The 14027-nt window shown below is 38.3% G+C and overlaps 1 protein-coding gene across 26 annotated transcripts in view; it reads right to left on the reverse strand.

Moving 5' to 3' along the window:
- The window catches only part of OPCML (opioid binding protein/cell adhesion molecule like), a 1172302-nt gene that overhangs the window by 114348 nt on the left and 1043927 nt on the right, over positions 1–14027 (reverse strand). For all 26 annotated transcript variants that reach the window (XR_004730869.3, XR_004730868.3, XR_001914632.3 and 23 more), the window contains one exon: positions 11428–11553. Coding sequence is in view for 23 of the 26 variants with exons in the window: in XM_078339869.1 (XP_078195995.1) it covers positions 11428–11553 (126 nt within the window). In the remaining 3 variants the exon portion in view is untranslated. The remainder of the gene's footprint in view (positions 1–11427; positions 11554–14027) is intronic.

Below are 14027 nucleotides of genomic sequence, written 5' to 3' on the forward strand. Positions count from 1 at the left end.
CAATAGCGTAATTTGATACAGCAATTGCATAGAGAAGGCTTTACAACATACAGCAGGCAGCACTGGGTGCCTTTCCAATTGTAATTTTACTTTTGAGTTAGTTGAGCTTTTCATTTGCTATGACACATGTTAATATCCATTCTTATAATCTAGAAAGTATTCGGAATAGATACTATCAGAATCCATTCTCCCTTCCTCCATCTGGGGTGCATATTATCACTAATTAGTTTCCGGTTTCTAGGTGGGGAAATAGAGACAGAGGTTCGGTCAACTGAATGCAGATTTACATAGAGAATAATGCAGATTTACATAGAGAATAAATGGATCAGAAATGAGATGATCTTAGTTAAATCCAGACAACCAACATCTTATTTCCAAGCTCTCTTACTTGAAACTCTTTTGCTATTTCCCAGTGCTATCAGAATAAAGACAAAACTCTTTTTTAAAATTATTTTTCACTTTAAGTTCTGGGATACATGTGCAGAATGTGTGGGTTTGTTATATTTGCTGCACCTATGAACCCATCACCAAGCTTTTAAACCCCACGTGCATTAGCTATTTGTCCTGATACTCCCCCTCCTGTTGCCCCTACCCCCAACAGGCCCCAGTATATGATGCTCCCCTCCCTGTTTCCATGTGTTCTCATTGTTCTCATGTTCAACATCTCACTTGTAAGTGAGAACATGTGGTGTTTGGTTTTCTGTTCCCCTGCTAGTTTGCTGAGGATGATGGCTTCCAGCTTCATCCATTTCCCTGCAAAGGACCAAACTCTTTAAAGGGCTGTAGGTGATCTGGTCTGCGACTATCCAATCTAAGGTTTTTGTCTCTCCTGCTTTCTATGCCTTCAAGACACAGCTCTTTTTTTCTTGAAGAGCCAGCTCCAGCACACCTCAGAACACTTAAATGTGCTCTTCCCTGACTGGAAGACTTCCACTGAGCCCAGCCTCAGCACATGCACTCGTCCCAGTTCCCCTCCTCCCTCACTTCTGTTAATCTTCCGGTGTCAGTTCAAATGTCACTGTCTCAGGGAAAACGTACCCTAGGCTAAATCATACCTCCCCTTTTTCCATCCTCACAGAAGCTACCATACTTTGAGATGCCATGGTCTTGATCACCTGATAAATAGCTATCTACCCCACCCCCCACCATTAGACCAGAGGCTCCATATAGGCAGGAACCGTTTCTATCTTACATATCATTGTTCCTAAGGGGAAAGAAAATAGTCTTAGTGCATCAAATGAGTGAATGAATGCGTGCATAAGAGACAAAGATAGACAAGGCTTTACAACAGACGGTAGGCAGCATTTCCAGTTCCAATTTTAAATTTGAGTTAGTTGGTTTTTCACTTCATATGATACAAGTAAAATCCATTCTCATATTTATTCTCTAAAAAAACCTAGTGAAGAAGCTAAGTATCATTTCCATGCAAGCCTAATTTCCAGCTGTCCTATTTCTGACATGCACAGTTTCTCAATTCAGTGTGAGGGTTATTAAGTAGACATGGTCACCTATCAAGAATCACAGCTCACAGCTCAAGACAAAATGATTGTTTGTTGTAAGATGTGTTATTTCACCTGGGACTTTAGAAAGAGAACCCCAGGTAATTATTACTTATATCTTAGTGAGGATTTTCTGCCTTGGGGAGAGAAGACAGGGATCATTGCAAAGGTATTATGAATCTATAATTCTGAGACTTCCAGGGTTAGGTTAGCACTATGGAATGTGGGTCAGGGCCATCAGCTGCACAGGGATACTTGCTGAAGACATCCCTCCTCTTCTAGGATAGCTTCCTCTGCCCTTCTCCTGCTTGAACAAAAGAACTTCAGCCTCCCAAGAAAGAGATTCTCAGGAATTTATGACTCAATCAAGTCACCCAAAAGGAGCATAAATGGGATTAGTTTTAATATTGTTAAGTTGCAAAAATACAGGCATATGTGCATGCCAAAGCGAAAATGTACGCAAGCAAAGGGGGAAAACATATGGGTACCCATATGGCAAAAAGCGCATTGCTAGACCTTCACACACTTCTCATTTACAACAAGAACCAAAGTTAGTGAACATAAATTTGCTTTGCAAAAATGTGAGAGGAACAGCTTGTTTGCCCATAACTGTTCCACTGAGCAAGTTATGTATAACCTTGATTTCTCATCTCAGACACCTCTTTCTCACACTCTGGGGATTAATTAGGCTCTAAACATGACTTCAGATTAGAAACACGGCTCCTAGCTGCCTTGGAGAGAGACAAAGAACTAGTAGCAAGACTGGATGATGCAGCAGGTCAACTAATAGGCAAATCCTATTAGTGGCTGGAACTGTTACCTGGGATGGCTTAGAAGAGAAATGAGGTTGGTAGGTCTCAGCAGGTTTATTTTAATTGAAGCAGATGAACAACAGGGACCTACAGCCAACAACAGCATGAATGCGGTTTTGATTTGGAGACTGTGCTTTTGTTAGAACAATACTGGGTGGAAGCTAGAAAGTGCCTAGCCATAGGAAGGTAGGTGTGGACTGAGGAAAGACGAGGCAAGAGTATGGGTGATGCTCAAAGCTAGGGAGCACACCTTGGGCGCTCCAGATAACAAGCAGACTTTGATTCCATATACCATTTTACACTCTACCTGTTCCAACTTCAAGCTATGGAAGTCATCTTTGTATAATCTAAAGAGCTCCAGACTTGAATATCAGAAACTAGGTTATTTTCATAAAGCTACCATTTTAGTTAGCTGTGACTCACTCATCATTACTTAACCTTTCCATCTGTTTCCCTGCCTGTGAAATAGGCAAACTATTCTTTCTCTGACCTATTTTAGGGAGCTGCTATAAACTCACTTGAGATGATTCATGTGAAAATATTTTAGAAACAACAAATTCTTATATAAGCATGTGTAGGAATAAGTTAACAGAATACTAGAGACTCATTTTCCTTGTATTTCTATTTTTTAATTGTTTCATTTGAAAGAATTATCGATTCGCAAGATGTTGCAAAAAGGTAGAGATAGGTACCAAGTACAATTACCCAGCTCCCCTAATGGTGGCATCTTATGTAACTAAATATGTATATACATACAGTATTATATATAAAGTTTTATTTATAACGTTATACATGCCACATTTTCTTTATCCAGTCTATAACTGACAGGCATTGGGTTGGTTCCAAGTCTTTGCTATTATAAATAGTGCTGCAGTAAACATATGTGTGCATGTGTCTCTACAGTAGAAAGATTTATAATCTTTTGGGTATATACCAAATACCATTACCCGGTATGGGATTGTTAGGTCAAGTGGTATTCCTGGTTCTAGATCCTTGAGGAATTGCCATACTGTCTTTCACAATGGTTGAACTAATTTATACTCCCACCAACAATGTAAAAGCATTCCAATTTCTCCACAGCCATCTATTGTTTTCTGACTTTTCAATAATTACCATTTTGAATGATGTGAGACGGTGTCTCATTGTGGTTTTAATTTGCATTTATCTAATGATCTGTGATGATGAGATTTTTTTCATGTGTTCATTGGCCACATAAATGTCTTCTTTTGAGAAGTGTCTGTTCATAACTTTTGGCCACTTTTTAATAGGTTTTTCTTTTTCTTGTAAGCCTGTTTAAGTTCCTTGTAGATTCTGGATATTCAATCTTTGTCAGATGGGTAGATTGTAAACATTTTCTCCCATTCTGCAGGTTCACTCTGATGCTAGTTTCTTTTGCTGTGCAGAAGCTCTTCAATTTAGATCCCATTTGTCAATTTTGGCTTTCATTGAAATTGCTTTTGGTGTTTTAATACACCATGGAATCCTATGCAGCCATAAAAAAGAATAAGATAATGTCCTCTGCAGGAACATGGGTGAAGCTGAAAGCCATCATTCTCAGCAAACTAACACAGGAACAGAAAATGAAACACATGTTCTCACACATAAGTGGCAGTCAAATAATGAAAACACCTGGACACAGGGAGGAGAACAACACACACCAGGGCCTGTCAGGGAGTAGGGGACAAAGGAAGAGAGAGCATTAAGGACAAATACCTAATGCATGCAGGGCTTAAAGCCTAGATGATGGATTAATAGGTGCAGCAAACCACCATGGCACATACACACCTATGTAACAAACCTGCACATTCTGCACATGTATTCCAGAACTTAAAGCAAAATTGAAATAAAAATAATAAATACAGTTATGAATAATTGCACTGTGGAGTTTACCTGGACTTCACTAGTTTTCGCATTACCTATTTTTATGTATTTGTGTATAGTTTGGCAGCAGTCACACTTAGGCAGTCATATAGCTACCACAACAATAAACATGCAGTTCAGCTCCGTCATCCCAAGGAACTCCTTCCTGCTTTCCTTTCCTTTTGCTGCTGTCTTCACTGGCAACTGCTGGCCTGTTGTGCATATTTATAACTTTGACAACCCAAGAATATTATACAAGTGAATCACAAAATATGCAACCTTTTGAGACCAACCATTTTTATTCATCACAATGCCTTTCGGGTCCATCCAAATTGTCAAATGTAACAATAGTTCATTCCTTTGTATTGCTCTGTAGTATTTCATGGTGTGATTCTACCACAGTTTAACCATATACCCAGTAAAGGACATCAGCTTGTTGCCTATAACAAATTAAGCAGCTGTATCTTTCCCCATCTACACTCAGGCCAAAGAAATGGATCACTACATCAAAGACCGCAGAACTGTCAAGGAATAAGAGACAGACAAGAGATAATAAAATAGTAAAACTTATCACTTTTCTCCCAAGGCTGCTGGTGCATTCGGTGAGTTAAAACACACAAAATGTACACAACATGGCTTGGCATACAGTATGCACTCATCAATAGCATCATAACTAGTACCCAAGTTATCTGTATGTTACATGGCATGGATTCAAAGAATGCATTCAAATGCAAATATGGCACAACTAGTTTGAAAATAACTGTTGAGTTAGTGTTCAACACTATTACCTGCTTTCCATTCATTTTCTCTTATGATCCCTAAACTGACAAAGTTGGTCCCATTTTGCAGTAAAGGATATTGAGGAACAGTGAGCTAAATTAACATTTCTAAAGTCACTCAGTGTGTTAACAACTCAGCCCAGATCTCATGCTTAGGTCGATAAGACTCTGAAGTCCATGTTCTGTGAATGGGCTAACAACACCATCCAACAGGGATCAATACCTATACACGAGGCGGGTCAGTGTATCTTTTATTTGGGGTGCAAAGAACTTGGTGATTTCTTCTAAAATTTCTCCTTAGGAATTTCTACCATGAAAAATGAACACTGCAGCAAAAACAAATGTGGGGTCAGTACATTTTCTTTTTTTTCTTTCTTTCTTCTTTTTTTTTTGAGATGGAGTCTCACTCTGTCACCCAGGCTGCAGTGCAATGGCCCAATCTCGGCTACTGTAAACTCTGCCTCCAGGGTTCAAGTGATTCTACTGCCTCAGCCTCCTGTGCAGCTGGTACTACAGGTGTGCACCACCACACCTGGCTAATTTTTTTGTATTTTTAGTAGAGATGGGGTTTCACCATGTTGGCCAAGCTAGTTTCGAACTCCTGACCTCAGGTGATCCGTCCATCTCAGCCTCCCAAACTACAGCAATTAAAGGCACAAGCCACCATGCCCGGCCGATCAATACATTTTCTAACCTGAACATTTACCAGAGTGACTTGAAGACACAAATGTCCAACCAGATGATAACCATGGTGGTGACTTTGCTAGTATTAACTCTTTCTGTCCATGGAATTCACTCATCTAGCCACCTCATATATCTACAACATAGCCAAATATTATTTCCCCCAGACAGATGTTATCAGTGCCATTGATCACATTCATGAAAGCTAATGCCCTTTACTCAGAGAAGGGCCTTTCCTGCTGCTCATTCTTATTTAGGACTAATCAAATTAGTTTTACGAATTCTTGCTCAAGGTAAATTAGAAGCAGATCATCAGAAGAAACGTGGCTGCTGAAAGACAGGTGCACAGACTTTAGGAAGAACGGACAAGTCTGATTGAAAGGAAGAAAGAAAAAAAATACAGGAACTATTTTTAAAAGACACAAGAATTTAAATAGTATTGACAGTATGTAAGGGTCGTATTCCTAGTTATCCTAGTTCCCAAATGGCAAGATACAAACAACTGATATGTATAATCTTAATGTTACAGTATAAAGATGAGGCTAAACGGCATTCACTAGACACAAATAGAACAGAACAGAATTCATGTTTTAAATGCTTTCATTACAAATAACTTGAGTAAACACATAAAAGAGTCAGCTTCAGTTACCTGGAAGATTCACTTCTATGAAATAACTCATGCACTTGCTCCCTGAGATATTACTGTAACTGAGTAGACTCCATGAGCAACTCACTCACAGATGAATGAGAGCTGTCATCTTAAAATCTCAGTGGAGGGGAGACAGAAAGAAAGACTTTGTAATTTTTCCCAAACATCTGGCCTTTCCAAATATGTCATGGCAGTGGAGCCAGGTATGTGGGGCATCACAGTGGATTACTGTGGCATTGCAAGAGGGGATGACTAGCCTCCTTAGAACACAACAGTCTCTAGGGTCTTCTTCTGCCACTCCCATCCCTGAAGTTTTTCCACGTTATTTATGTGCCTAGAAGAGCCAGCCAGTTTATACTGGCTCAGCTTCCTTTCTCTTGCCCTTCAGGAATGGGAAAGAAAATAATTCCTGAAGCCCAGCTAATTCACAGTGTATTCCAATCCATTTTGCTTGCCTGTTTTGGGACCTGACTTTTTCCTGGCGAAAATTATTTGAGGCAGTAGCCTATGATTTCATCACTATCCTACTCCCTGGGCTAACAGCTACTAAGTACAGATTTCCATAGTGTGAGGGATGCTACACAAGTGCCATACCCTCCAGCAGATCTATATAGATATTTTTAATAAGCAATTGCCTGCTACTAAAAAAATTAAGTATAGATTTTTATATGTAACAATTAAGAGTAAATATACAGTCAAAAGCTCAGCAGTTTGCACATCAATGGCAAAACCCCAAAAGAACATTTGCATAGTGATTTTTCTTATGTCCACAACACTTAATCATAACGCTGGTAACCTCCAGCTTTTCTCAAAAGTGAGGCAGGTGTGCTCTGAAAACGCCCAGGTCTGGGAAGCCTGGCACACTTTCAATACTGCAAAGGTGATGAGATTCAGTCTGGAGAGCAGAAAAGCTGGGAGGTCTTCAGGTCCATCTTTGGAAACTTGGGCATGCTTCAAAACTTTATAAATGAACTAACGGAGTTGAAAAATACAACACGAGAACTTAGTGAAATATGCACAAGTTTAAATAGCAGAATGGATCAAGCAGAAGAAAACTTTTATGCTACTTTGGTAAGAAGGATATCTCTCTGGTTTGTTTGTTTTTGTGGAACAAATATACCTGAAAAGCAAAGACACTTCAAAGGGGCTCCCCAGAAGCATCAATGATGCTAGTATTTACACCACTGACACGGGCAAAGGCTACCCGGGCTCCTCTCTCACGCCCTTGCCTCCTCCCACTCCAATCAATTTTAATGACTTACCAGCGCAGCACTGTCTGAAACCTTCACTCTTCAACCATTATAATCTCAGGTAGAGATCACATTTTTGTATTTTGAGCTATATCATATATAGCTTCATTATATATGTCTCCTTTTTATATTTCAGACTCCTCACAGTTTTTGATCCATCAGAACTTATCATTATTTTTCTCCAATGTGATAATGGATTTAGGTATTTTTACCTTTTTTCCATCATTGTAAGTGGTCAACAGCATGTACTCAGATTGCCATTTTAAACCATCACTGTGATTATTACTATTTTTAATCTATAATAATCTGCTCATTAAAATATTTTTAAAATGAAGGCTGGTTTACTCATGCCTGTTTATAAATCCCCAAATTTAAATCATATATTTCAAATACTGCGTTAGCTAAATCCTCCACTATAATCCGACTGGAATTTCAAAGAAAATATGATTGCAACCTTTATTTCTTATTCTTCCATGCTGGATCAATCAGCAAATTTTTCTGAAAAATGCTATTTGATGTTCAAGTTTTACAGAATGTACTTCTAAACTTTTAAAACAACTCCCTAATTGCAAGTGAGAAGGAGCATCCTTCTAAAAATAAATATTGGTAGCCACCCTGTACATGCAAACTTTAAACTTACAAATGCTTTGTCTTCCAGACTTTTCAAACTGGGAAACAATTTTTGGAGTTCAAATGCTTAAATGTCATTGAGAGAAGGAAGGGGAAAGACAATAGTGAAAATGAAAGACAGCTAAGCTAAGGCCAAGGCTATGAGAAAACAAAGACAACTTTAAAGTAAAGCACCGTCTGTGAGAGTTAAAGAAGAGGGAGCTCATTTAAATTTAGGATTTTCCAGTGAGGCTAAATGGCAACTATTACATTCTATAAAAGATTGGGCCGATGAATGAAGCTCCCTTATTTTAAAAGGGAGATCTTACCAATGTACTATTATAGTGAATTGTTTCCAGAACATTTGTAAGAAGTAAAAATGCCTTTTTAAAGATTTCCAAATGTTGAGAACTGTGTGTACAGGATCAAATAACTACATTCTGGGATTTCAAGCCGTTATAAAGACAGTTGATTTTACCAAATACATAAAAGTTGATCTGATGGTTAGACATAGTTTTGTATATAATGCAAATTTAAAATTATCTCTAACTTTAGGCAAAATTATCATGGAATCCATGTCTTTGTGAAGATTATTACTTTGTTTATATTAAATTTGAGTTTTGCAATATCCCTGACATATACTTTAATATTCTCATTAATTTTACTTTATGATATAGAGACATTATCGGTTTTAATATCTGAGGTCTTTATACAAAGAGTATTAGGCTAATTTATTAGCATTATCTTCCTTATAACAAGACAGTAGCAAAATACATGTGTTCTCAGTTCACAAAGAGAAAAGCAGCAAAAGCTTCAATGATGCTCCTAGTGAAAGATCCAGTCTCTTATTTGCTAAGTGCAATGACATAATTAACATTCCAAATTAGGAAAAAAATTCAGGTCATTATTGTCTCCATTTCTGTATACTTATATTTCCAATTTAATTGAACTCTAATTACCTATAATGAAATACACTTATTATTACAATTTTATCAGTTTTGACTAATTGACTAATTTTGACACCAACATAACCTTCATTCCACTCAAGATACAGAACTTTTCCAACATCCCTCAAAATTTCTTGTGGCCCTTTGCAGTCACTTCTCCCCAAATCCCTACCCTAGGTAACGACTGACTTGACTTCTGCTATTCTAGATTAGTTTGCCTATTATAAGATTTCATGTAAACAAATTCATACAGTAAGTATTTTTTTAGCTTTTAGCTTATTCTCCTCAACACGCCATTTTTGAGATTCATCCATTGGTTATGTGCATCAATGGTTTGTCCTCTTAAATGCTGAGTAGCAATCTGTTGTTAGAATATTCCACAATTTATCTATTTGCCTGACAATGGTTACTTGGGTTATTCATAGTTTACAGCTATTATAAATGAAGCTGCTAAAAACATTTGTATACAATGTACATTTGTGAGCATATGCTTTCATTTATCTTGAATAAATGCCTAGGAGTGGAATTGCTGGGTCATAGGCTAAGTGTGTGTTTAACTTTATAACAAAATGTGAAATTGTTTCCCATAGTGCTTATAAGACTTTACAGTTGCAGAGTTAATATACAAAGCTTCAGTTTATCCACATTCTCACCAACACTTGATATTATTAGTCTTTTTACTTTTAGTCTTTCGGGGATTATATAATGGTATCTCATTTTGACTTAATTTTTATATAATTAAGATGTAAGTCATATTTTTGTGTGCTTTTTTGCCATTCATATGCTATATCTTCTTTTGGAATTGTCTATTCAAATTTTGTGTTCATTTGGAGGTAGAGTGTTAGAATTGTGTTGGCAGAATTCTTCATATAAACTAGATGTAAATTATTTGTCAAATCTATGTACAAGAAATGTTTTTATCCAGTCTGTGGCTTGACTGAATGTTTTTAATTTCAATGAAGCATGGGATGAGTTAAGTTACAACTCTGTAAAAATGACACCTTGAATTCCTAATCCCCAATTCCTCAGAACGTGATCTTATTTAGAAATAGGTTCTTTACAGAGGTGGTCAAAGTTAAAATAAAGTTACTGGTGTGGACTATAATATAATATGGCTTATATCCTTACTAAAAGGAAAAATTTGGACACAGATGCATCTAGGAAGAAGGCCATATGAAGATGAAGGCAGAGATCAGGGTGATGTAACTACAAGTGAAGCAAGGCCAGCGACCACCAGCAAACCAGCACCATCCAGGCGAAAGACATAGAATGAATTCTCCCTCAAGCTCTTTTTTTTTTTTTTTTCACTTGGACCATGTCAGATACACGGGGAATCCCTCAAGCTCTTGAAAGGAACCAGCCCTGCCGACACCTTGATCTCAGACTTCTTGCCTCCAGAAATGTGAAGAAATAGATTTCAGTTATTTATGTCACAGTTTTGGGTATTTATTTTTTTATCTTGGCAAAACTTTTTCTTTCTCGATATTACTAAGATTTACTCTTCCACTTTCTTGTAGATCAGTATTATTTTTTGTACATCACATAGGCATACTCTACATGTTTTTCTTATTTACTTGGTTTCATGTTTGGATAGTTAATGCCTGAGGAAGCTCTTGTCTCTTGTATAATTCCTAGAATTAATCACAGCTTTTAGTAACAGTGTAAATATGTCAAGTGGCTCTGTGCCCATCTCTTCAAGCTTGACTTGGAGCAAATTTTATTTCCAAAAGGACAAGACCCACTGTCCTTCTGGTTCCCTTGCTATTAAGTTGGAAATGTTTTTAACTGATGTTTTCATACCAATTATTGAATGCTCAGCACCGGCATGCCCAAATGTACTTAACCATTTCCATCATCCTTCTTCCACTCAAGGTCAACTATTTATGGACAGATCAGACATGTGTGGCTCTGGATAAATGTGCTGAAGCAAGGAGACCCTTTTTCTCCCAGATGCACAATAATGCCGAAGTTCTCCATGGTCACAGTAACACCCTTGCGCTCTGCTTCCAGAAAGAACAAACCACCAACTGATCCATCTCTACTTTCAGAAATTAACATCTTCATTGAAAGTTATTCTTATGGCCCTGTTCTTCATAGTTTGGAAAATGAAAGCCTTCCAAGGCCATAAAAATGACTCAGACCATAATTTAGCAAATTTCCTCTATGAATCCTTCTTTTGAAATAAAATAGGCAGCACAAATCGGTGCATATTGCCTGTTTGATTTAATATTACTGGATTACCAATACAGTAATGTTTTCTGATTCCTGAAGCTCTGTTGTACATAGGAGCCAAGACTTTAACATACTAACTCTGAAAATGTCCCCCAGGTCAACACCTTACCCTTGACTGACAGGTGTCTCCATGTCACAGTTGGCTCTGGTCTACCAATAGCAAGACACAGCAGAGTCACGCTGCTTCCCTCATTCACGGTGATGTCTGAGGAGATATTCATGATCTGGGGAGGCACTGTAAGGAAGAAGAGGACAGAAGACACACCTGAGAATGACTCTTTACACTTAAAAGGAGGTGTTATTCTACAAAGTTCTGTACAGCATATTTTTATAATAAATATTGCTCTCAATAAATTTCAAGTTGCTTCATTTGCCAAGAATATGGTCATGAACATTTACAGTTCACTAATGGTAAAACGATAGCAGGAGGCAGATGTGGAAACAACAGTGCAAAGTAGAGGAACTGAGAGGGAGTGTGACTGTCTGTGGCTTGAAAGGCAAAATCAACAGTATTCACAAAGCCTTCCAAGAGCTCCTGTTTATCCCCATGTTTATTGTCTTCAGTGGAATCAGTGGTGTAAGCTGATAACCATTAGGGACCTTTGTCCCCAGTCTCAAGCCTTCCCCAATATTGCACTCAGAATGCTGATAACACTGAGTTAGTTACTATTTTCTGAGCATTTCAGACCCTTTTAAACTCTTTGGCCTTGAACGGGTTGTTCCATCCTGGAATTATTTTATTTCTCACTTATTTTAACCTGAAAATCCCTAAACATCCCTTAAAACACATCCTTCAGAACTCAGTGAAATTTTCTGACTCTCTTGATAGAGTCAGAAAATCCCGGATCCAACCGGTAATGCATGGGTGTCCTTACTACGACTGTAGCCATAAGATTGTATTCTAAACTGTATTTCTTAAATGGCCTTATATGCTGGTGGTTAGGAGCAGACCTCTGGGTTTAGATAGACCAAGAAGATTTCAATCTTAGCTTAATTCCTCACCTGCCTCATGACTGTTAGAAAGGTGACCTGCCATTGTCCCTTTGAGCTCTAGTTTTCTCGTTTTTGAAATGTGGATGATAGTAGTAGCTAATCTCACTGTGTTGTGAGGTGGAGGTGAAATAATGGCTTAGCAGAGTGACTGATATAAAGTAAGCACTCAATAAACGTTAGTTCCTAAGGTGATGGTGACGCTGATCATAATGACGACAGAAAAACCATCTTTCACAAACAACAGTTTTCTTCTCATGGGCCAGGACCATGCTCATGTACCTGTAGCACTACAAAGCCCAGAATGACTCCTAATCTTACTGTCTCACTTTCAGGCCTTGATTCTCTTCAACCCAAAGTGCAGTATTGGAAAACGCCTAGATTCCTTCTCAACTCTGATTTCTCATCACCACTGTTGCGGTTGAGTTTCTCGCCAATTTTCGCAGAGACAATTGCAATAGCCTCCCACCTGGAACCTTCCACCTAGTCTCTTTCCATGTGGAGGTCCCTCCAATCTATCCCCTACATGAAGCCTGAGCAATCTTTCCAAGCAATCGTGGAATCAAACTGCTCTCCTCCTTACTCCTTTACCCTGTAATGGCCTACCATGTTTAACAAACAAACCCTTGTGCATAACATAAGCTCTCTGCAGTCAAGCCCCCAAACCTACTGACAAACCTCATCTCAGGCCCCATCCTCGCTAACACAGCACATGGCACACACTGGCCTCTTGTCCTCTGCTGAATATTTTAAAAGCATCAGCACTCCCATTGCTTTTCTTTCCCTTTACTGTCTCTTCTTGATTACTTACCTTTACAGATATGCCTATCTTTCAAGGAGAACCCAAGCATCCTCTATCCTTTGCCATTTGCGATAACCTCTCCCCATATCCTGAAAGCAGAAGCAGCCATCTCTTCTGCTGCATTTTGTTTAGACCTATCTCAGGCAGGGCATTGAATATGCTGTCTTGCTTTGCCTGTCTCTGCACCTAGAGAATGACAAGCTGTAGGGCAAGTGTGGAATCACACACATCTCTACTCCTCAGTGTAAGGCACAGAGGCTGACAATGGCACATGCTAAATTTCTCTTTGAAAGAAAGATCCAAAACAGATTGAAAAGAAATCCCAAAACTAAGAGAGGTAAAGCTCTGAATGGAAGATTTTAGATACTCAAACCTTTCTTTTCAATTTTCTTTCAGGTCCTCAAATAAAAGGAAGGATACCACAGAGAGGGGAGGCTCCAAGCCTGCAGTCACGCAGATTTATTTGTACTGCCACTTTAATTTTGAATTATTAATTACCAAACAGGTACAGCGCTAGTAGATTCCAAACCAACCTGAGTTGATGGCAAAAGAGAATTATGGCAAATGCTCAATTGAGATGACTTTGCAGCTTGGAGTTTTATGCTGCTGCGACCTTTACAAGTAAGTCTTTTCAAGGAGAAGCCATGAGTACCAAGTAGAACATTTGAGCTCTTAAGGGAATCTACATTAGCAAATAAATAAAAATTGCCTAGCTTATAAATCTGCCATATTTTGGATTATTTCTGCATTAGGATTTTGCCTGAAATTTCAGTGCACATATTTTACCCAAATACATGCTGGGAAAAAATAGTGTACATTCTCGCTATACTGCATTCTCTTGAGAAAACTGTTCTACCTGTTTTTTCCTATATTTTCTAGCTTGTTAAAAAATAGTTCTGGGCTTGGAAATGTCAATA

This window comes from Callithrix jacchus, chromosome 10 (genome assembly GCF_049354715.1).
Source record: "Callithrix jacchus isolate 240 chromosome 10, calJac240_pri, whole genome shotgun sequence".
Lineage (NCBI taxonomy): Eukaryota > Metazoa > Chordata > Mammalia > Primates > Cebidae > Callithrix > Callithrix jacchus.